This window comes from Rhinopithecus roxellana, chromosome 20 (assembly GCF_007565055.1).
Source record: "Rhinopithecus roxellana isolate Shanxi Qingling chromosome 20, ASM756505v1, whole genome shotgun sequence".
In the NCBI taxonomy this organism is placed as follows: Eukaryota; Metazoa; Chordata; class Mammalia; order Primates; family Cercopithecidae; genus Rhinopithecus; species Rhinopithecus roxellana.
In genome coordinates this window covers 135,838-160,511 of record NC_044568.1, presented here as the reverse complement: position 1 = coordinate 160,511, position 24,674 = coordinate 135,838, and the positions used below count along the sequence as shown (strand labels likewise).

At 48.2% G+C, this 24,674-nt stretch overlaps 1 protein-coding gene across 2 annotated transcripts in view; it reads right to left on the bottom strand.

Annotated features, from left to right (window-relative positions):
* Positions 1-24,674, bottom strand: part of SCNN1B (sodium channel epithelial 1 beta subunit) — an 84,695-nt gene that overhangs the window by 50,709 nt on the left and 9,312 nt on the right. Inside the window, exon 2 of one of the 2 annotated variants that reach the window (XM_030925679.1) lies at positions 9,808-9,832. The exons of the other annotated variant lie outside the window; for it this stretch is intronic. Coding sequence (XP_030781539.1) covers positions 9,808-9,832 — 25 coding nt within the window. The remainder of the gene's footprint in view (positions 1-9,807; positions 9,833-24,674) is intronic. 2 annotated transcript variants of the gene reach the window in all.

Below are 24,674 nucleotides of genomic sequence, written 5' to 3'. Positions count from 1 at the left end.
TATCTGTGGGATTACAGGGAGCCTAGGAGACAAAAAACATCTCTGCCAGGCATGGTGGCTCATGCCTGTAATCCTAGCACCATGGGAGGCCGAAGCAGGAGGATCACTTGAGCTTAGGAGTACGAGATCAGCCCGGCAACATAGTGAGATCCCGTCTCTACAAAAAACAAAAAATGAGGCCGGGTGCTGTGCTTCACTCCTGTAATTCCAGCACTTTGGGAGGCCGAGGCGGGTGGATTACCTGAGGTCAAGAGTTCAAGACCAGCCTGATCAACATGGTGAACCCTTGTCTCGACTAAATATACAAAAAACTAGCTAGGCATGGTGGTGGGCACCTGTAATCCCAGCTTTTCGGGAGGCTGAGGCAGGAGAATTGCTTGATCTCAGGAGGCAGAGGTTGCAGTCAGTCGAGATCACGCCACTGCACTCCAGCCTGGGCAAGAGAGTGAAAGTCCACATTAAAAAAAAAAAAAAAGAGAGCTGGGCATGGTGGCATGTGCCTGTGGTCCCAGCTGCTCAGGAGGCTGAACTGGGAGGATCATCTGAGCCCAAGAGATTGAGGCTGCAGTGAGCTGTGATTGCACCACTGCAATCTAGCGTGGGCAATAGAGCAGGACCCTGTCTCTAAAAACAACCCAAAAAACGAAAAGATGAGAGATCCCATTCCTCAGAGCTCAGCACACCTTATCACAAACAAACAGAAACCCACCCCCACACAAAACATCTCTGTGTTGCTGACTTTGGCCTTGTGGGTTTCCTTATAATGCCCTGTCCTTAGCTCACACTTCATGGTGGTGTAAATTCATCCCACCCCTTTACATGGCCAGTGTTGATCCTACAAAGAGGCCCCTGTTGAGGCAGAACTCAGACCTGGAATAGATGCCCCTCCTCCTGTGCTAATTCTGAGCTATGATGGTGCTGTGGTCTGAATGAATGTGTTCCCCCACCAAATTCATATTTTAAAAAGAATTCATATGTTGAAACGAGGCTGGCTTTAGGAGATGTTGAGTCGTGAATCATGAGTGGGATTAGTGCAGTTTTAAAAGTGACCAGGAGGCTGGGCATGGTGGCTCATGCCTGTAATCCCAGCACTTTGGGAGGCCAAGGGAGGTGGATCACCTGAAGTCAAGAGTTCGAGACCAGCCTGGCCAACATGACAAATCTACTAAAAAATACAAAAATTAGCTGGGCATGGTGGTGGGTACCTGTAATGGCAGCTATTTGGGAGGCTGACACAGGAGAATCACTTGAACCCAGGAGGCGGAGGTTGCAGTGAGTAGAGATTGGGCCACTACACTCCAGCCTGGATGACAAAGTGAGACTCTGTCTCAAAAAAAAAAAAAAAAAAAAAAAGTGATCAGGAAAAGCTCCCTGGCCCCTTCCATCATGTGAAGACACAGCAAGAAGGTGCCATCTATGACCCAGCAAGTTGGCCCTCACCAGACACTGAATCTGCCAGTGCCTTGATTTTGGACTTCCCAGCCTCCAGAACCATGAAAAATAAACATCTGTTGTTTATCACCCACTCAGTTTATGACATTTTGTTATAGCAACCTGGATGGACTAAGATAGTGGTGTGGGTTTCCTGTAAAAGGCTGGTTGCAACAATCTGAGGGGCAGGAGGACCCCACCCTGTGTGCACTCCTCCCTGTACCTTATTTTTTTTTTTTTAAATCTCAGGACATCCTGCAGATGACTCAGGTGCCAGCACCTTTTCTTCATCCCCAAGCAAAGAGAAACCATTTCTCCTGAAGAGAAACCTTGAACTTTGTCATCTCGGCTGTTGGGAAAGCAGGGAGTGCTTTAGGCCAAAATTGCTGGTGCTAAACACCACCCAGGAGGGCTGAGAAAGAAGGGAGTGATTCTGACAGGAGCCAGTGGGGAGGGTGAGTAAGTTGTGTGGGGCAGAGACCTGCCACCCTCTTCAACCCAGCCCTGCCCTCCTGTGGGCTCAACGCAGCCCTGCTGTGCCCATCTGGCTGGTTCTGAAATGGAAGATGAATCATGGCAAGTATCAGATAAGAGCTCAGACGAAAGCTACTGGCTGGCGATAAAGAACGCTGGCCACACCTTTCGGGGAGCATGTGCCAGGGTCCTTGGAAAACCTTGTCTGGTCTCCAGATGTGAAGCCATAACCCAGGTTCTCTCCATCTCCTGCAGCTAGCTCCAGGGAAGCCTCAACTGCCCTTAACAGATCTCGGCCGGGCAGGGTGGCTCATGCCTGTAATCCCAGCACTTTTGGAGGCTGCAGCAGGAGGATCACTTGAGGCCAGGAGTTAAAAACCTGGCCACATAGCAAGACCCCCTCTCCAGAAAAAATTTACAAATTAGCCAGGTGTAGTGGTGCATGACTGTAGTCCCAACTGTTCAGGAGGCTGAGGAGGGAGGCTCACTTGAGCCCAGGAGTTGGAGGCTGCAGTGAACTATGATGGTACCACTGCACTCCAGCCTGGGCACCAGAGCAGGACCCTGTCTCTAAAAACAACTCAAAAAATAAGAAGACAAGAGATCCCATTCCTCAGAGATCAGCACAGCACACATCCCTGCCCCTCAGGCACTGCACAGAGAGCAGGCTGCAGGATCTGAAAGTGAGGCACTGGGGAAAATGCCCCTCAGAATCCTGTCTGGCCTCTTCTCCTGTTCCTTCCAAGGCTCTCATCTCTCTCAGCCTGCGTTTGGCAACCCCGACACCACGCATGGACCAATGCTCTGAGCAGAACCGCTATAGCCTCAGAACAGCTGCTTGTGCCTGCTTTTCTTCCTAACCATCAAGGGACCAAGGGGATTGTTCAGTTGGGCCCATCCAGGTTGGAGGATGCTGGATAAGAGCTGAAGTCCAGCCCGTGCTCCACCTGCCAAGTCGGGGTCCCCAGGGACTACAGCCACACAAAGAAGTAACTTTTCCTAAGGCCCTCAAAGGCGACACATGGGTTGCTGCAAAACATGGGCTTCTGCCTGGAGCCACAGTCAACAATGTTTGGCTGAGCTGGGCTATATTTTCTTTTCTCTTTTTCATGCTCTTTTTTTTTTCTTTTTTTTGAGACAGGGTCTCACTCTGTCACACAGGCTGGAGTGCAGTGGTGCAATCGCAACTTACTGCAGCCTCCAACTCCCTGGGCTCAAGTGATTCTCCTGCCTCAGTCTCCCATGTAGCTGAGACCACAGGCACATGCCAGCATGCCCAACTAATTTTTAAAATATTTTGTAGAGACAGAGTCTCACCATGTTGTCCAGGCTGGTATATTTTCAAAAGAAGAAAGTCTCCTATCGCTTGGTTAGAATGTAAGTGTGCATGACGCCCCGTATGGAAAAAAGATGCCATAAAGATACAGTTTGAAGGAAAGGCTTTACCATGATTCCCCTTACTGGGGAGTTGGTCAGGGCTTGGTTGCTGGAGCCAGGCTTTGGGTGTGCTCAGCAGTGCCATGCAACCTTGAACAAGCTACATGGTATCTCTGTGTCTCTGTCTCCTCATTTGCATAGAGAGGACAGTATGACACCTACCTCCCAGGGTGCTTAAAACAATGTGTAGTTCACAGCATTATGGGTGCATCAGCTCTTATTAGCTGTGGTTCGCTTCATTATGCAAGTAGAAAAATTACTGTCTTCTAAATACAGAAGGAAAACTGTAGCGTTTAAAATAAACAGGCTGGATACAGTGGTTCCGAACTGTAATCCCAGCACTTTAGGAGGCCGAGGTGGGAGGATCGCTCGGGCCCAGGAGTTTGAGACCAGCCTGGGCAACACGGTGAAACCATGTTGGTGAAACAAAAAATACAAAAATTAGCCAGGTTTGGTGGCACACACCTGTAGTGCCAGCTACTCAGGAGGCTGAGGTGAGAGGATTCCTTGAGCCCAAACCAGTGAGGTTGCAGTAAGCCATGATTGCACCACTGCACTCCAGCCCGGGCGACAGAGCGAGACCCTGTCACTGATAATAATAATAATGATCATAATAAACAAGCTAGGCATGGTGGCTCATGCCTGTGATCCCAGCACTTTGGGAGGCCAAGGTCGGAAGATCACTTGAGCCCAGGAGTTCAAGACCAGCCTGGGCAAGACAATGTGACCGTCTCTCTACAAAAAAAAATCTTAAAAAATGAACTGGGTTTGGTGGTGTGTGCCTGTAGTCTCAACTACTCAGGAGGCTGAGGTGGGAGGATCACTTGAGTCCAGGAGTTCAAGGCTGCAGTGAGCCATGATCATGCCACTGCCCTCCAGCCTGGGTGACAGAGCGAGACCCTATCTCAAAAAACAAACAAAAACTCACTTCAAAAATAAACGCTCGGCTGGGCGCGGTGGCTCAAGCCTGTAATCCCAGCACTTTGGGAGGCCGAGACGGGCAGATCACGAGGTCAGGAGATCGAGACCATCCTGGCTAACATGGTGAAACCCCGTCTCTACTAAAAATACAAAAAAACTAGCCGGGTGAGGTGGCGGGCGCCTGTAGTCCCAGCTACTGGGGAGGCTGAGGCAGGAGAATGGCGTGAACCCGGGAGGTGGAGCTTGCAGTGAGCTGAGGTAGTGCCACTGCACTCCAGCCTGGGCGACAGAGCGAGACTCCGTCTCAAAAAAAAAAATAAATAAACGCTCAAGGTATAGCATGGGTGGCGAAACCCCGTCCACGATTCAGAGGCATTTAACCAAATTGCTACAGGACAGGACTTCCATGTTTGAAACTGACCTGACCCACTTCCGGATTTTAGGAACTCAAATGTTGCATCTGTGCTGACTGCCTGTTTCCAGTACCTCCTGGGTGCTTGAGTCCAGCTCATGCTTGTTAAGAAGCTCTGAGAAGCTGTCTCTGAAAACAGAGGCCTTTTGTAGCAAAGGCAGACCAAGGATTGGAGCGAAAGATTGCTGGCTGTCTTTCTATTCTCAGAGACTAAGTACTTAATGCACAAGGGCTGACTTTGAGATGTACAAGGATGGACTTTGCGCCCATCATGATCTGGGCTCTCCTTGGGAACCAATTATACTACCATTTACTTAATATTTTTCTTTAAGTTGACTCACTGTTGTTTTTTACTTAAATACCTAGTTTAGTTTTGTCCTAAGCAAGAATGTCCACAAAATCACAGGTTGGATGCTACTAATTATATATGTTTTCTAATACTCCTCAACATAAATAATTACTAATGAGATGAAAAGCAATTGTCTGTGCACTATCTAAAAGCTATCTGCACGTGCCACTCTGCATGGGGTGACAGATTCAGCAAAGATCCTTTCTTGTCTTGTAAACTCACCAGATTAGATAAAACACCTTCCCACTTGTGACTCAAAGACAACTGGCCCTACTGACCCCTTGGCCCCAGCTGCCATGCCTGGCGGCTTCCTTACAAGACTCGTTCTGTGGGTTTCTCCACTGCTGGCTCTAAGACGATATAGGCCTCCATCCCAGCAGCCTGACACATGTCTTGCTAACCGATCCGGAAGACTCCAAACTCTAAGAAGGTGTGGTCATAGCTGCGAGGAAAACCTTCCTGATTTTTCTTTTCTTTGTGAATGTTCTTTTCAAAGAAAAACAAGTATGTATCTGGCCTTTGGAGGACTCATCTTGTCATGAGGCCAGAGGGGCTCTGGTTTGTCATTTTCTTGTTCACCGGCTGGCCAAGCACCACATTTTGATTTGAGAGGTGACCACATTTTGCAATGGCTAAATCCTCTCTGCCTAGCTTCTCTGTATGGATACAGACACACATGGCAAGGAACCTTAAACATACAAGAGCAGAAGCATTCCACAGACTACGATACAGGCACACAATGAGGTATTGGGGAGCCATGAAGAAAAATGGTTAGTTATTATTATTATTCTTATTATCATTTTTGAAAGGGAGTCTCGCTCTGCCTCCCAGGCTGGAGTGCAATGGTGCAATCTTGGCTCACTGCAACCTCTGCCTCCTGGGTTCAAGTGATTTTCTCTGCTTCAGCCTCCTGAGTAGCTGGGATTATAGGCATGTACAACCATGCCCAGCTAATTTTTGTATTCTTAGTAGAGATAGAGGTTTCACCATGTTGGCCAGGCTGGTCTTGAACTCCTGACCTCAGGTGATCCGCCTGCCTTGGCCTCCCAAAGTGCTGGGCAATTATTTTTGTTTTTTTAAACAATTATTTTTGTTTTTTTAAAAAGACTATGTTAGGCCAGGCATGGTGGCTCCTGTCTGTAATCCCAGCACTTTGAGAGGTCAAGGTGGCAGGATCGCTTGAGGCCAGGAGTTTGAGACCATCCAGGGCAATATAGCGAGATCCCATCTGTACAAAAAATAAAAACATTAGCTGAGCATAGTGATGCATGCCTGTAGTCCCAGCTTCTTGGAAGGCTGAGGCAGGAAGATTGCTTGAGTCTGGCAGTTTGAAGCTGCAGTAAACTATGACTGCACCACTGTACTCCAGCCTGGGCAATAGCAATAAAAGAACATAATAATCACTGGAGACTTGGGAGAGTAGGAGAGGGGTTAGGAAGGAGGAATTACCTAATGGGTACGCTGTACACTATTGAGGTGACAGTTACACTGAAAACCCAGACGTCACCACTAGGCAGTATATCCATATAGTGAAACTGCATTTGTTCCCCATAAATTTGTAAAAATAAAAAATAATGACTGGGTGTGGTGGCTCACACCTGTAATCCTAGCACTTTGGGAGGCCGAGGCGGGTGGATCACTTGAGGCCAGGAGTTTGAAACCAGGCTGGCCAACATGATGAAACCCTGTCTCTACTAAAAATACAAAAAAATTAGCTGGGCGTGGTGGCACACACCTATAATCCCAGCTACTCGGGAGGCTGAGGCAAGAAAATTGCCTGAACCTGGGAGGCGGAGGTTGCAGTGAGCCGAGATCATGCCACGGCACTCCAGCATGAGTGACAGAGTGAGATTCTGTCTCAAAACAAACAAAGAAACAGAACAAAAAACAAAAAAACCATGTGGGTTTATATGCATCTATGTGCATAGGAAAAATAATACAGATGGCATTAACCAGAGGTTTATAATGATTATCTCTGGGTAGCAGGATCTTGAGTTATTTTTAAAAAATTATTTTTAGTTTATCTGTGCTTTGGAACTTTCCTACAATGAACATATATTGCTTGCATCATAAAAATAATAAATGAGCAGATAATTTTTAATAGCAAAATGGAAAAAAAGGTTATAATAGAATGCTGCGTGAAAAGACCAAGATTCTAAGTATATGAAAAAATCAATAGTTAGGCAAAGATTATTGTAGGGAAGCAGGAAATACAGACTTAAAAAAAAAGGTTAAGCTTCCAGGAATTTTTTTGTTTTGTTTATTTAAGAGACAAGGTCTTGCTCTGTTGCCCTGGCTGGAGTGCAGTGGTGCAATGATAGCTCACTGTGGCCTCAAACCCCCTGGCTCAAGAAATCTTCCCACTTCAGTCTCCTGAGTAGCTAAGTAGCTGAGACTACAGGTGTGTGGCATTTATTTATTTATTTATTTATTTGAGACAGGGTCTCACTATGTTGCCCAGGCTGGTCTCAAACTCATGGTCTAAAGAAATCCTTCCGCCTCGACCTCTTAAAGTGTTGAGATTACAGGTGTGAGCCTCCATGTCCAGCCTCCTTCCTTGAATTTAGGTACAACCCTGGTATAAGGATCTGGGGAGATGCTGGATGGGTTGGAATTAAGTTTCTACTATTTGGCAGAACAGAGGTTTGTATAAGAAGTTAAGATCAGATGCACACTTTGACTTGCATTTTGATATTTATACCTGTTTTCCAAAATTGTGTTATTTTTGTAGTTCAAAAAAAATTCAAAAACGAGGCTGGGCACGGTGGCTCATACCTGTAATTCCAGCACTTTGGGAGGCTGAGGTGAGCGGATCACTTGAGGTCAGGAGTTTGAGACCAGCCTGGTCAACATGGTGAAATCCCGTCTCTACTAAAAATGCAAAAATTAGCCGGGCATGGTGGTACAGGAAGGTAATCCCAGCAACTCGGGAGACTGAGGCAGGAGAATTGCTTGAACCTGGGAGGCGGAGGTTGCAATGAACTGAGATTGCACCCCTGTACTCCAGCCAGGGTGACAAAGTGAGACTCCAGTCTCAAAAAAAAAAAAAAAAAAGAAAAATTCATAAAAGTCACCAAAATGGACAGTGTTCAATCAACTAGAAAAATCTGCCTTAGGTCTCTAGCAGCCTGAAAACTCTTTTCATAATTTCTGGACCTGTTCTGCTGGGGACGGAGTGAACCAAAGAGGGATTTCAGAGGAGGTGGCTGCAACAGAGCTTGCATTTCCTGGATGGCTCCTTTCTCCCATACCCTTGTTGACAGAGTCTTATTGCTGTGTTTGCTTTCCTTATTGCCAGAGCACTCAGCTGCACCAGGCTTTATCCTGTACACTTAAAATTACACGGGAAAACACCCCGCCCACCAGGCCTCATGCCAGGAGCCATGTCATTGTGTCCCAATGGACACAGAGGACTGGAGGGGTGCCAACAGTGAGCACCTAAGCCCATGGTCCTTCCCTTCCCCAGTAATGGAAGTGGCCACTTGCCCAGGATGGGTGGTGTGTGTTGACAGCCAGCAGGGAAGAGTGTGGTCAGTTTCATCTGCTCCCTCCCTGCCAGTGCTGGAGGCAACTTGGAGAGGGTAATTTCTGCCAAAGCTTGGAAGATGCCAGGGGTGTGTGTGGGGGGTGGGGTGGGATGGGTAGGGGTGGAGAAGGGAGGTGGTTATTCCACTGGGAATAAAATGTGGTGTCCCAGAATAGAGTCAGAAAAATAAGGTCAACCTGATAATGTTTGGAGGCTCATGTAGGAGGATAAGCTATAGTTTCTCTTTCTCTGTTTCACTTTGGGAAACAGGAATGATCCTATTATTATTAAAAATGTACCAGGGGCCAGTGGCTCAGACCTGTAATTCCAGCACTTTGAGAGGCCGATGTGGGAGGATTGCTTGAAGCCAGGAGTTCCAGACCAGCCTGGGCAATATAGTGATACCACTGTCTCTAAAAACAACAACAACAACAACAACAACAACAAAAACAAAGAAATTAGCTGTGTGAAGTGGTGCATGCCTGTGGTCCCAGCTACTTGGGAAGCTGAGGCGAGGGGTTTGCTGGAGCCCAGGAGTTCCAGGCTGCAGTGATCTATTGATCTATGATTTTATCACTGCACTCCACCCTGGACAACACAGCGAGACCCTGTCTCCAAAAAAAAAAAAAAAAAAAAAAAAAAGTGAGTTTTTGAGTTAGATAGACTTGAGTGGCATCTTCTTCCCATCTCTTACTGGCTGGGTGGCTGGGTGATCTTGGCAAAATTGCATCACCTCTCTGAGCCTCAGTTGTCTCATTTGCAAATGAGGCCAGCAATAGTACCTCCCTCCTTGGGTTTTTGTTTTGTTTTCAGTGAGGGTTAAAATGCATATAAAGCTCTTGTCATGGTGTTGAATGAAGGTTGGCTACCGTAATTCATTAGGGAAAAAGAAGGATGAAATGTGTAGGTGGTTGCTGAGTTTAGATACTTAATTGCAAGGCTGCCTTAGAAAGGACTGGTGCTGGAAGGGGAATTTCCCAGCTTGCTAAAAGAAAGATTCAGTCTTTGGCCTGCACTTCCTTGAGGCTTAGCTATCTATGTCACACTCCTGTCAGAAACTTTCAAGGGCTACTGTTGTCTATAGAATAAAGGCCCCTCAACCCTTAGCTGGCTTCCAAGACACCTTGCAACCTGGTCCCAGCCTAGATGTCTCCTTTAATTCCTTGCACTTTGCTTTACCAATGGGGTAGTGGTTAAGAAGTTGGGTTCGAACCCCAGCTTGGTCACTTACTGTGTGACCTTGTGGAATTTACTCACCCTCTCTGTGCCCTGGTTTCCCCATCTATAAAATGAGGGGAAAATAGTACTGACTTCATTGGGTTGATGTGAAGATTAAATCATAAATATTAAGCATCTAGCACAGTGTCTGGCATAGAGAGAGGTCAGTGCCTATGAGAGGCTTCTCAATTGCATCCCATACCCATGCAACCACACACTGGAGCCCATGGGTACCCTGGGAATTCCCACCACCACACTTTCACTCATGCTGTTACTCAGTCCTGGAGTGCAAAACCTTTACCTCTACCCACATATCCTCTACGTTTTTCCAGGCTCAGGTCCAGTGCCACCTCCTCCAAGAAGTCCTCTATGAATGGAGGTCATCCTCCCTCCTCCGTAGCCCCAGTTTTTTTTTTTTTTTTTTAGTTGAGATGGAGTTTCACTCTTGTCACACAGGCTGGAGTGCAGTGCCATGATCTCAGCTCACTGCAACCTCTGCCTCCCAGATTCTAGCGGTTCTCCTGTCTCAGCCTCCTGAGTAGCTGGGATTACAGGCATGAGCCTGGACCAAACCCAGCTAATTTTTTTTTGTGTGTGTATTTTTAGTAGAGATGGGATTTCACCATGTTGGCCAGGCTGGTCTCGAACCCCTGACCTCAGGTGATCTGCCCACCTCGGCCTCCCAAAGTGCTGGGATTACAGATTACAGGCATGAGCCACCGTGCCCAGCCCCCAGAATGTTTTCTGAGGACCAATAATGTGGATGGAGTTAAGACCACTGAACTGTACAGTTAAAAATGATCACAGTGTAAATTTTGTTATACACATGTATTTTCCACAATTAAATATTTTAAAAGACATATTGAATATTTAAAAACTCACAAATAATTTTTAATATTGATTATATGTTGAAGTAATATTTTGGATATATGGGTTCAATGAAATATATTAATAAAATTTGACCTGTTTATTTTTATTTTTTAAAATGTGGCTATGACAATTTTACATTGCTGGGCTGGGCACAGTGGCTTACGCCTGTAATCCCAGCACTTTGGGAGGCCCAGGCAGGCGGATCACTTGAGGCCAGGAATTCAAGGTTAGTCTGGGCAACATAGCAAGACCCTGTCCCTACAAAACATACAAATTAAAAAAAAAAAAAAAATTAACCAAGCATGGTGGCGTGCACCTGCAGTCCCAGCTATTCGGGAGGCTGAGGTGGAAGGATCACTGGAGCCCGGGAGGTCGAGGCTGTAGTGGCCCATGATCATGTCACTGCACTGTAGCCTAGGTGATAGCGTGAGACCTTGTCTCAGAAGAGGAAATAAAAAAAATTTTCAATTGCTTATGCCATTCCGATCTGTGGCTTGTGTTGTATGTATGTTGGATAGTGCTGACCCAGATCAATGGCTGGCACACTGTAGGCACTTAGATGTGGGTTTAATATGGGAATAAATACAGTTTTGCAGCCAAATAGGTGCTTTTCAGGCATAAAACAAACAAAAACTGTTGTATCTGGAAGGCTCCAAGGGAATGGGAGAGAGTCTGTGTCGGGGCAGTTTACATAACTAAATCATCATAATTAATATCAAGCGATTCTCTTGCTTCGGGCTCCCAAAGCGCCGGGATTACAAGTGTGAGGCACTGCGTCTGGCCAGTTTCTATTATTATGCTGATGATAGCAGCCACTGTCCGCGGAGTACCTAATGTGCCAGGAACTGTCACAGCACTTTCAGCCATCATCTCATTTAATCCTTGAGTCAACGCTCCAGGGAATCATGGCCTCTGCAGCATGGACAGCTGCCCAAGGTCCCCCGCTGGAGAGCGGAGAGCAGGGGTTTGCCTGAGGGCGGGTCCAGGCCTCCTAATACCCCTGCCTTTCCCAGGGTCCAGGCTCTGTGTGCTGTCTTGTCCTATGGGACTTGATGGCCCTGTCTGGGATGGACAGCAGACACCAGCCCTGCTCACATCCCCACCCACAGGCAGGGTCTTCAGAGGAACAGGGAGCCCCAGTGAGGGGCAAGACGATGCTGCTGAGAATCCAGGAAAAAGGCCGAGCACCATGGCTTGTGCCTGTAATCACAGCATTTTGAGAGGCTGAGGCAGGTGGATCATTGAGGGTAAGAGTTTGAGACCAGCCTGGCCAACACAGCAAAACCCCGTCTCTAGGAAAAATTCAAAAATTAGCTGGGCATGGTGGCACACACCTGTAGTCCCAGCTACACAGGAGGCTGAGGCAGGAGAATAATCGCTTGAACCCGGGAGGTTCAAGCTTACACCACTGCACTCCAGTCTGGGCGACAGAGTGAGACTCTGTCTCAAAACAATAAAATAAAATAAAGTCCAGGAATAGAATTCAGGAATTCCTACTCTCTGATCTCCTTAAGCTCACTCATTCAGATCTGGCCACCAGCACTCTCAAGTTCAAGGACTCCGGGAAACCGGCTGGGACTTAGGTGGTCATTCTTGTTCAAGGCAGTTGAGGCGATAGCTCTGGGCCCAGCCTGACCCAAGAGAGGGCCCTGCCCTTGTCCCTGAAGCTGCAGCAGCCACAGCTCTCTGGGGGGGGCGGTGTGGCCTTCCCCTCCCATCCCTGGGGCTCCAGGCCTGAAGCTGAAGGCCGGGGCCTACCCAAGACCTCATACCTGGGGCTCAAGTTCATTTGTGTAGAGGCCCACGGTGGTGTCTAATGTGAGAGCTCCTCAGAGGGGGCCTCGGCTGTAAACTGCATGGATCAGAACCCCCTGGAATGGGGAAGAGGTTTGCAACACATGGACGAGAACTTCCGCTGCCTCCCAATTCCAATCATGTCTGTAAGTCGTGGGTTGAACTTGAGGAAACTGCTTGAGTCTGGTCAGAGACAGTTGACCGAGGAAGCCAACTGAGACCTAGTCCTCAGAGAGAGTAAAAATCCCACCTTCTGTGGACTGCGGGGCTCCCCCACCCTAGGGGAGAGTCAGTGCAGAGCTGAGAGCAGGGGTTCTCCAAGTCTGGTCCCCAGACTGGCTGAAACAGCATCATCTGAGAGCTTGTTAGAAAGGCAAATCCTCTGTCTCCCCCTGAGGCCTCTGGGTTTTAACTAGCAATCTGGGTTTTAACAGCCTTCCAGGAGGCTCTGGCCATGCTAAAGTTTGAGAACCTCTGGCCCACCATCTTACTCTTCCAAGTAGGGCACCAGAACCAGCAGCACTGGCATCATCAGCTTGTTAGAGACACAAAAGCTGGGGCCCACTTGACCTACTGAATCAGAATCCGCATTTTAACAAGACCCCTAGCGACTCGTGTGCATGTTAACATTTGAGACGTGGCCAGGCAAGGTGGCTCATGCCTATAATCTGAGCACTTTGGGAGGCTGAGGTGGGAAGATCACTTGAACCCAGGAATTTGAGACCCCTGTCACTACAAAAAGATACAAAAATTAGTTGGGTGTGGTGGCGTGCGCCTGTAATCCCAGCTACTCGGGAGGCTGAGGCAGGAGAATCGTCTGAACCTAGGAGGCGGAGGTTGCAGTGAGTTGAGATTGCGCCATTGCACTCCAGCCTGGGCGACAGAGTGAGACCCTGTCTCAAAAAAATTAAAAAATAAACTGTTTCCTAGATAATTGGATAATACGTGCAGCAGAGTTTGGGAGCCACAAAGCTAGAGCAAGAGTCAGCAAACTTTATTGGGAAAGGGCCAGACAGCAGTATTTTAGGCTTTGTGTGCCATACAGTCTACGTTGTGGCCACTCAGTGCTGCCATCATAGTGCAAAAGCAGCCATAGATAGCATGTAAATGACTGGGCGTGGCTATGTTTCAACCACACTTCACTTATGAACACTGAATTTTGAATTTCATTTGATTTGCATGTGCCATGAAATGTGATTTTTTTTTCAACTATGTAAACCATTCTTAACTCACAAGCTGCACAAAAAACAACTGGTGGACCAAACATTGGCCTTTGGGCCATAGTATGCAGACTCCTAGGTTGGAGGAATTAATTGAGGGCAAAGAAGCCCAGATTGGGCTGGGTGCAGTGGCTCACACCTGTAATCCCAGCGCTTTGGGAGGCCGAGGCAGGTGGATCACGAGGTCAGGAGATTGAGACTGAGACCATCCTGGCTAACATGGTGAAACCCTGTCTCTACTAAAAATACAAAAAATTAGCCAGGTGTGGTGGCACGTGCCTGTAGTCCCAGCTACTCAGGAGGCTGAGGCAGGAGAATTGCTTGAACCCAGGAGGCGGAGGTTGCAGTGAGCCGAGATTGCGCCACTGCACTCCAGCCTGGGTGGCAGAATGAGACTCTGTCTCAAAGCAAAACAAAACAAAACAAAACAAAACGACACCAGATTGCAGGCCTCCTCCTCCTTTCCTGGTGTTTGCACACAGAATCGCCCCTGCACAATCTCAGAAACCTTAGCACTTGATTATGAAAAAGTTATGTTGACAAGGCCCAATCAAGAACCAACTTGATCTGGCCCTACACCAAAGACTTCAGGTGGGGCCTCAAATCCTCCATCATGCTGGCAGGATTTCAGGGAGCTGCCTTCCTATGGTTGACTCTGCGCCCCACCTTTCTGGCTGGCAATTTCATTGGCCCTTAGTGGTCATTTACTGTGCAGCAGGCACTGTGCTTAGCTTTACTCACATTATCTCATTTCCTTCTTACAGCCACTCCGCAAGACAGGGAAAGCTAGAATACACTCATGCATATTATTATAGTCTTTATTTTTATTTTTTCATTCTTTAGACGAAGTCTTGCTCTGTCACCCCGGCTGGAGTGCCTTGGTGCAATCTTGGCTCACTGCAACCTCTGCCTCCCCGGTTCAAGCAATTCTCCTGTCTCAGCCTCCTGAGTAGCTGGGATTACAGGCACCCACAACCATGTCTGGCCAATTTTTGTATTTTTAGTAGAGACGGGTTTCACTGTGTTGGCCAGGCTAGTCTCAAACTCCTGACCTCAGGTGGTCTGCCAGCCTCGGCCTCCTAAAGTGCTGGGATTACAGGCGTGAGCCACTGCGGCCGGCCGCATATTATTATATACCTGTTTTTTAGACGAGCACAGAGCGGAAGCACGGAGAGGTCAGGTGATTTGCCCAAATCACACAGTGAGTGTAAGTAGCAGAGCAAAATTGAAACTGTGTCTGTTTGCTCCAGAGCCTGCTCTCATAACCACTTCGATATATTGCCTCCTGATAATCTATATTAAGGACAATCGATAATCCACCACCATCACCAGTCACCACAATGTCCAGACACAGTCTTCTCCAGAACAAGCCTTGGGCAGCAAACCTGGGCCGTTTGCATCTTGATTGGCATTTACATTCAACCTTTCTCTACCTTGAGTTGCGGCTGGAGCTGAGGCACTCAAGACAGTTCTGCACCTTCTGCAGGAAGAAGGAGGCTGGCAGGGCAGCCCTGTATGGTTGTGCAGGCTGTGCACTATACAACTCCAAGGAGCATCCTTCATCCTGTATGTAGTCTGTGTGATTGACAATGACATCCCTGGAGTTGGCAGCGCACATACCCTGCCGGCATTTGTGGCAGCCCTAGAGGCTGGAGGCAAAGACACTCAGGATTCCCTGGCATACCATTCACCTTTGGTACCCACCTTTACTGCTATTTGGAAGCAAATTATCAAAAAGGGAGATGAGCCCACAAGGAAATGCCATCATGCATGGTGGAGGTGTGTGCTGGCAGCTCTGGGGAACCCTTTGAGACAGGAGCAGGAAGGAGTTTTCCCTGAGAGCCCCTCCATGCAGCCTGGAAAAGGAGCCTGCTCCCTGATCTCTCTCAGACCGGATCTACTGCAGCATCAGCTCTGAACTCTCGACCTTGTTGCACACAAAAGCTCCCCTCCCACCCCTCCACACCCTGGCTCCTTGAGAAGAAAAAAAGGCCCTTGGGTGATCTCTCCAGTCATGTCCCCACACTGGCTCTCCAGTGCCCGTTCTCACACTGGGCCACCTACTTCTTGCAATCCAGAGATTGAGCTGCTGGGAACTACCAACCAGATGCTCTGAGCAATTCCCTTAACTGCTGCCCCCTTTGCAGTGTTTATTTTTTCCTTTTGTGATTTCAGCCAGGCCCTGTGTCAGGGCCTCACAGGCATTAGCTCATGTATCTCTCACCACAGCCCTGTGAGGAGGAACTGTGATCATCACCATTTTACAGACAAGGCGGCTGAGGTTCAGAGAGGTTAGTCACACAGGTCAAAAGCGGCAGAGCTAGAAATCAAATTTAGGTCTTTCAGGCTTTAGAGCCCAAATTCTTTGCCAACTTTCTAGGAGACAACACGTCATCATGTCCTTAGGGTCTGTTACTCCATCTGTGGGCTGGGTCTTGGGTCTGGGAAGCCACCTGGGTGACCATAATGTTGCTGCTGGTGGTGATGGTGAGAATGGTGATGGTGATAGTGATAATGGAGGTGATAGTGAGGGTGATGGTGGTCATGATGCTGATGATGGTGATGATAATGGTGATGGTGCTGAGGATGGGATGGTGATGATGGAGGTGATGGTGAGGGTGATGGTGGTGATGGTGATCATGATGGTAATGATGGTGATGGTGGTGAGGATGGTCATGGTGATGGGGATGATGGTGAGGATGGTGATAATGGTTGTGATGATGGTGGTGATGGTGAGGATGGGATGGTGATGATGGAGGAGATGGTGAGGGTGATGGTGGTGATGGTGATCATGATGGTGATGGTGGTGAGGATGGTGATGATGATAGTGAGGATGGTGATAATGGTGGTGGTGGTGGTGATGGTGATCCTGATAGTGGTGATGGTGAGGATGGTGGTGATGATGATGGGGATGATGGTGGTGATGATGATGATGGTGATCATGATGGTGATCATGGTGATGGTGGTGAGGATGGTGATGGTGATGGGGATGATGGTGAGGATGGTGGTAATGGTTGTGATGATGGTGGTGATGGTGAGGATGGTGATGGTGATGGTGAGGATGGAGGAGATGGTGAAGGTGATGGTGGTGATGGTGATCATGATGGTGATGGTGGTGAGGATGAGGATGGTGATAATGGTGGTGGTGATGGTGATTCTGATAGTGGTGATGGTGAGGATGGTGGTGATAATGATGGGGATGATGGTGGTGATGATGATGGTGGTGGTGATGGTGAGGATGGTGATGGTGATGGTAATGAAGGGGATGGTGATGATGGTGACCATGATGATGGTGGTGATGGTGACCATGATGATGGTGGTAATGGTGACCATGATGATGGTGATGGTAAGGATGTACCTACTTGATACAGTTGTTGTGTGCAGATTAAATGAGAGGTTCAGGCAAAACATTGCTCCCTATGCCTGTACTTTGTTTGTGTAAGAGATAGGGTCTCACTCTGTCACCAAGGCTGGAGTGCAGTGGCACAATCACAGCTTACTGCAGCCTTGAATTCCTGTGCTCAAGTGATCCTCCCACCTCAGCCTCCCAAGTAGCTGAGATTATAGGTGCCACCACATGTGGCTAATTTTTAAAAAAAAATTTTATAGAGACAGAGTCTCACTATGTTACCTAGGCAGGCTGGTCTCAAACTCCTGGGCTCGAGCAATCCTCCCACCTTGGCCTCCCAAAGTGCAGGGATTACAGGTGTGAGCCACTGCAGGAGGTTCCCATGCTTGTTCTATAGTAAGTGCTTATACATGCTGGGTCAGCTGGGATCCCTGTACCCTTGACCTCCAGAATGGGTTCCATGGCATCGCAGTTTGTTAAATAAACACATTATTTACCAAACACCAGGTGAAAGGCATGAATCAGAGACTTTCAAGAAAGGGAAAGAATGGTGACTTTTTAAATTTTATTTGATTTTTGAGACAGAGTTTCGCTGTTGTTGCCCAGGCTGGAGTTCAATGGCGCGATCTAGGCTCACCACAGCCTCCGCCTGCCGGGTTCAAGCGATTCTCTTGCCTCAGCCTCCTGAGTATCTGGGACTACAGGCATGCCTAGCTAATTTTATATTTTTAGTAGAGACGGGGTTTCTCCATGCTGGTCAGGCTGATCTCAAACTCCCGACCTCAGGTGATCCGCCTGCGTCAGCCTTCCAAAGTGCTGGGATTACAGGCTTGAGTCACTGCGCCCGGCCGGTGACATTGTTTTCTCTTAACCCCTTCTGTTTCCTGCTCTGTCTCCATCTCCTGCCAACCTCTGAAATCCAGCTTTGCCTTTCCAGGCTCTGGTCTGGGCCACGCATTCCCCACCTTGTGCCAGGGTCAGGCTGGCATAGTGACTGGTCTTGGATCCAAAATGTTGGGAGAGTGGCTCAGGGTCCACAACCCCCTCATCCCCTAGGAAGGCCATCTGGCTGGAGAAAGCCAGGCTTCCAGGGAAATCTGAAGGCTGGGAATGTGGTGCCCTGAAGGCACGGGCTGAGTACCCTCTTTGTTGGGGGAGATTAGAATCTTCACCGGCACAGTGACCCAAGGTGGTTCCTGGCATTGTGAAAAGCCGAAACCTTACACTTGACTGCGGGTGAACCAAAGGCTTCGAGAGCCATGTCACATAGAAAAAAATTCCCCACCTCCTCCACACTCACCCCTCAGATGACGCCAAGAAGCTGAGGAGAGGCAGGCTGGGGTGAACAGAATGGGATCTGCAGTCAAACTGCTTGGCTTTGAATCCCAGACACACCATTTGCTAGCTCTGTGTGACCTTGGGCAAGTTACTTAAGCTCTCTGAGCCTATTTTATTTTCTATGAAATGCAGGCAATTACATTACCTGTTTCTCTCGATTGTTGTAAAGATACATTGAAATCCTGCATTGAGAGAGCTCAGTTTCTCTGTGTGTAAAAGCGGGATAATAATTGTAGCTGGCCGGGCATGGCAGTTCACACCTGTAATCCCAGCACCTTGGGAGGCCAAGGTGGGAAGATTGCTTGAGCCCAGGAGTTCGAGACCAGCCTGGGCAACATGGTCAAACCCTGTCTCTACAAAAACAAACAAAATAAAAAAGTTAGCTGGCCGTAGTGTTGTGCACCTGCAGTCCCAGCTACTGGAGAGACTGAGGTGCGAGGATCACTTCAGCCTGGGACGTTGAGGTTGCAGTGAGCTGTGATTGAGCCACTGAACTCCAGCCTGGGTAACAGAGTGAGACTCTGTCTCAACAAACAAGAAAAATATAAGAATAATATTAATAATTAAAAAACTGTACCTGCCCCATATGGTTGCTGAAAGAATTCAATGAAAGAATACACATGCCTGGCATGTAGTAATACTTAAAAAATGCTGCTGGTCGGGCGGGCTGGCTCCTGCCTGTAATCCCAGCACTTTGGGAGGCTAAGGTGGGCAGATCGCGAGGTCAAGAGATCAAGGCCATCCTGGCCAACATGGTGAAACCCTGTCTCTACTAAAAATACAAAAATTAGCTGGGCGTGGTGGTGTGCGCCTATAGTCCCAGCTACTTGGGAGGCTGAGGCAGGAGAATCACTTGAACCCAAGAGACAGTGGTTGCAGTGAGCCGAGATCGTGCCACTGCACTCCAGCCTGGTGACAGAGCGAGATTCCATTTCAAAAACAAACAAAACCACCCACAAAAAAACGGTGCTTATTTTTATTATTATTACTGTAGGGGAGAGAGCCATTTGGGCCCCATCAGAGTTGATTTGGTAAACGATATCATGTGTTGAAAAAGAAACTGAGTCCAGTTCAGTCCTTGTATGTAAGGCAAACAAAACAACAGGGTTCCCAGACAAGGTGACCACACCTCCTCAAGTGAATGAGATCCTTTGTAGAGGGGTCTTCAGGGTAGGGTTTTTAGCCAGCTGGATCATAAGATCCAACAAGAATACAGCCCTCCCCATTTCAGGCCCAGCCACCATTGGTGGGGCCCTACTGGGAGTTCGAGATTAGGGGTGAAGATGGGGAGGGGACCAGAGAATGGGGGGGTCCATGGAGTTTCCTGGGGGATGAGAGATGTGGCTGGGTCACCACTGTATATTCAGTGTCTAGCCCAATGCTGGTATGCATCCATCCATCCATCATTCATTCATTCATTCATTCATTCATTCATTCAAAAATTAGCTGGGCGTGGTGGTGCGCGCCTATAGTCCCAGTTACTTGGGAGGCTGAGGCAGGAGAATCACTTGAACCCAAGAGGCAGTGGTTGCAGTGAGCCGAGATCGTGCCACTGCACTCCAGCAATAAATATTCAATAAATGTTCAATAAATGTTCAATGAGCATCTACTAGGAACTTGGACAATAGCAGTAAACAAAACACATAAAACCTTGCCTCTAAGTGTTTTGGTTCCTGTGAACTAGTGTTATAGCACTCAGGAAACACTCCCTAAATATGAATGAATGAATGAATGAATGAATGAATGAGTTACAAAGAAAACTGCTTTGTATTGGGAAAGAAAGCGTCTTCTCCCTTTCCACCCAAATGTAGGAAAATGTGCAGCCTCCTTCCCCTCCACCACGGCTCTCCTCCAGGTTCTGCTTTCTGTGAGGGTTGGGGAGGGGAATCTGCCCAGTGGGCTCACCATCCCGTGGCCAGGATGGCGCCACTCTCTATCACCTGGTGCCAAGGGATCGGGGGAGGTGAGGCCCAGCTAGGCTCCTGTTCCAACAGCCAATGACTTGTAACCACCCAGATTGTCATGCACTTGGACATCCACCCTCCCTCCACTCACCCAAGGCCCTGATTCTGAGATTTCAATTTTCCCTGAATTCTGCAGATAAAGCTGTTTCTGGCTTCTCAGCCCAGAGCTCTCCCATCATTGCCCTACCCTCGTCCCTTCTCCAAGCAGGGCAGGAGCAGCATAGCAGCCACTTGGAGGTTATCAGAGCAATAGCCATGGTGGGTTCAGTGCCTGGGGGTCAGCATGCTGTGCACTTGGCTTGCTAATGCCTCACAATCCCCCTAAATTCCCCCCACCAAGTTATCCCGTGGACAGGTGGGGGTCCACATGTCCCACAGCTGAGTTCCAACTCCAGCCTGCTTGACTCCCAAACTCTTAACTGTTAAACAAACAGCCTGTCCAGGTACAGCTAAAGAGACTGGAAGACTTCAGCACCCAAATCTTGCCCTTAATGCTTTAAGGAGCCAGGCAAGGTGGCTCATGCCTATACTCCCAACACTTTGTGAGCTTGAGGTGGGAGGATTGCTTGAGCCCAGTGAGTTCGAGACCGGCCTGGGCAACATAGCGAGACTCTGTCTCTATAAAAATGCAAGAAAAGAAAGAAAATGCTTTAAGGACAGAAATCGGCTCCCCAGACAGCCTGGGGTCAACCAGAACTCGCTTGGGCCCTTCTCCTGGGGCAGGCAAAGCTCTGCCTCCAAGGTAGTGGGATAATGAAGGCCTCCTCCTCCCTACATCAGCCTCTGCTCCCCCACCACACCCCCGAATGCAACCAGGGAGGGAGGGTAGGTGTTGGGTGCTGGAGGCAGGGCCTCCTGTGCAGGCCCATGGCCATCTCTTGGGGCTTTCTCTCTCTTCCTAAATCTCCCCCTCTTCCCTATCTCCTTTCCTCTCCGACGCTCCCCTCCTGACCCCATTAATGAGCCAGGCATGTACCAGGCATGCTTCTAAACATTTCATATTCCTTCCTGCCACCCTCCAGTCTCTAAAACAATCCTTGAAAGCCTGTCTTGAAGTCCACGGCCTCAGACCCCAAGCTTCCTCGTGGTCTCTCTCCCTAACCCAGTCCGCCAAAGCCTTTCCAACTCCTTCTTGCTGCGTTGCGAACTTTGTCCCTGAGAAAGACAAAGATAATCCCTCCTGGGGTGGGGGTAAGGTGGGGGTGGGGGTGTTTTCCAATCAGGATTCAAACCGTGAGCTCAGTTAAAGAATCAACAACCTCCACATGTAGACATAGGTGAGACACCCACCAAAGAATTTCAGGAATCAGCCGGCAGGTGAGACAAAGCTAGTTTTGGGAGGGTGCAACCCAGCCCCTGCTTAAGGTCTTCGAATGAGTCCAATCAGGAGTAGCTCTTGAGAGAGGCTACAGAAGACTTTCCAGATCTCAGTCCTCCTTCCAGACCTTGGCTCAGAAATGAGCTCCCTAGCATGTGGAGGGGAACAAGGTGGACTGCATTGGTCCTGGGGGTCTGAAAGGAAAGAACCACATTTGCCAAGGGGCCACCAGTGGCCCCCAGACCTGTAGCCCCCAATCATCAAGATTTTCCCAGCCAGTGGGAGGCTGAGGCAGGCGGATCACTTGAGATCAGGAGTTTGAGACCAGCCTAGCCAACATAGTGAAACCCCGTCTCTACAAAAAATACATGAATTAACCAGGCATTGTGGTGCACACCTGTAATCCCAGCTATTCGGGAGGCTGAGGCAGGGGAATTGCTTGAACCCAGGAGGCAGAGTTTGCAGTGAGCTGAGATCATGCCACTCCAGCCTGGCAATAGAGCGAGACTCTGTCTCAAAAAAAAAAAAAAAAAAAAAAAAATTCCTAATCAGGGAGGCACTGGGGAAGAGAGAGTTGGGGTTGAAACTCAGGTTCTGTTATTGCTGTGTGTCCCAGGGCAAGTTTCTCAACCTCTCTGAGCCTCAGTGTCTTACAGCCTCACCCCATCAATTGAGCATCTTTTCCCTGTTTTTGGCCTCCTGAAGCCACCTCTCATCAAATCTACCCCAGGAAACTCCTCCAAGTTCATTTCAGCTCCATGACTGTATTTTGGCTAGGACACTGTTTTCTTCATGTAAAAAATAAACCCTCATCTTGAAAACACAAATGCTAAGACTTTCAGGGTTGGCCAAGTGCAGTGGCTCATGCCTGTAATCCCAATACTTTTCGAGGCTGAGACAGGCAGATCAGTTGAGGACAGGAGGTTGAGACCAGCCTGGCCAATGTGGTGAAATCCCATCTCTACTAAAAATACAAAACTAGTCTGGTGCAGTGGTGGGCGCCTGTAATCCCAGCTACTGGGGAGGTTGAGGCATGAGAACTGCTTGAACCCAGGAGGCAAATGTTGCAGTGAGCTGAGATTGTGCCACTGCATTCCAGCATGGGCGACAGAGTGAGACTCTGTCTCGAAAAGAAAAAAAAAAAAAAAAGCCTCAACTTAGGCCGGGCGAGGTGGCTCACGCCTGTAATCACGGCACTTTAGGAGGCCGAGGCAGGCGGAGGTCTGGAGTTCAAGACCAGCCTGGCCAGCATGGTGAAACCCAGTCTCTATTAAAAATACAAAAATGAGCTGGGCATGGTAGCACGTGCCTGTAATCCCAGCTACTTGGGAAGCTGAGACCTGAGAATCACTTGAACTGGAGAGGTGGAGGTTGCATGAGCCAAGATTGTGCCCCTGCAGTCCAGCCTGGGCAACAGAGCGAGACTTTGTCTCAAACAAAACAAAAAACAAAAAGACTTTCAGGCTTATTTGAAGTTCATTTATTTAACACACTTATTTAGGCCTTACTGTTTGCTGGGCAGTGTTCTAAGCACTTGACACATTTAATCCTCATAACATTCCTTATGAAGTGAGAATCTTATCGTCTCCCATTTACAGATGAGAAAATTGAAGGACAGAGAAATTAAGTAACTTGTCTGAGGTCACCCAGCTAATAAGTGGCAGAGCCAGCAGTCCAGGTTAGTAGCCCCCAGGTAAAGAATCGCTGCATCTTTTATGTACTTCCATCAGCCAACAAGATTTTGTTCGAATCTACATTTTGCAGTTTACATTATGGAAACACAATTTCTTTTTAATTTTGCAAATGCAAAATGATATAAAAATCCAGACTTGATGTTTTTTTGGACACCGGGTTTTTAACTTCTGTTGCCCAGGCTGGAGTGTAGCAGTGTGATCTTGGCTCACTGCAACCTCTGCTCCTGGGGTTCAAGCGATCCTCCTGCCTCAGCCTCCCAAGTAGCTGGGACTACAAGCACATGCCACCCCACCTGGCTAATTTTTGTATTTTTTGTAGAAACTGGGTTTTGCCATGTTGCCCAGCCTGGTCTCGAACTCTTGGGTGCAAGAGACCCATCCGCTGCAGCCTCCTAAGTGCTGGGATTACACGTGTGAGCCACCGCGCCCAGCCCGGACCTGATGCTTTTACAAATTCCCTAGGTCCCTGCTCCATTCGAATCTGCTGCTTTTAGTATTTGGTCCAATTGCTGATTCCAGCCTCCCTACTCTCCTAATCCTGACCTCCTACAAGAGCCTCAGGCATGCAGAGAGAGCATTTTGTATGGATGAAGTAATTGAATCCCTGCAGGATTTTTGTGAGGCCAGCACTGTTAGGCAGCCCCATTTCACAGACGGGAAAACAGGCTTAAAGAGGCAGAGCCGCTTGATCAAGTACACACAGCTGAGAAGTGATAGAACCAAAGACTAGGGCCCAAGCATTCTGATGTCAAAGCCCCTAGTTGGGTTTTTTTTTTTGTTTTTCATCCCCCAATTTTTTTTATTGTGGCAAAATATATAACATAAAATTCCTCATTTTAACCAACTGTAAGCATACACTTCAGTGGCATCAAGTACTGTGCAACCACTATCACTGTCCATTTCCAGAACTTTTTTTTTTTTTTTTGAGAAAGGGTCTCACTCTGTGGCCCAGGCTGGAGTGCAATGGTGCTATCATGGCACACTGCAGCCTCAACCTCCTGGGTTCAAGCGATCCTCCCACCTCAGTATCCCAAGTGGCTGGAACTATAGGTGCACACCATCACACCCAGCTAACTTTTTTGTACTTTATTGCAGAGATGAGGTTTCACCATATTGTCCAGGCTGATCTTGAACTCCTGGCTCAAGTGATCGGCCCACCTTGGCCTCCGAGAGTGCTGGGATTACAGGTGTGCATTTCCAGAACTTTTTAATCATCCCAAACAGAATGAGACTCTGTACCCATTAAGCGATAACCCCCCATCCCCCAGCCCACGTAATCTCTATTCTATTTTCTGTCTCTACGAATTTTCCTATTCTAGTTACTTCATGTAAGTAGAATCATATATTTGTCTTTTTGTG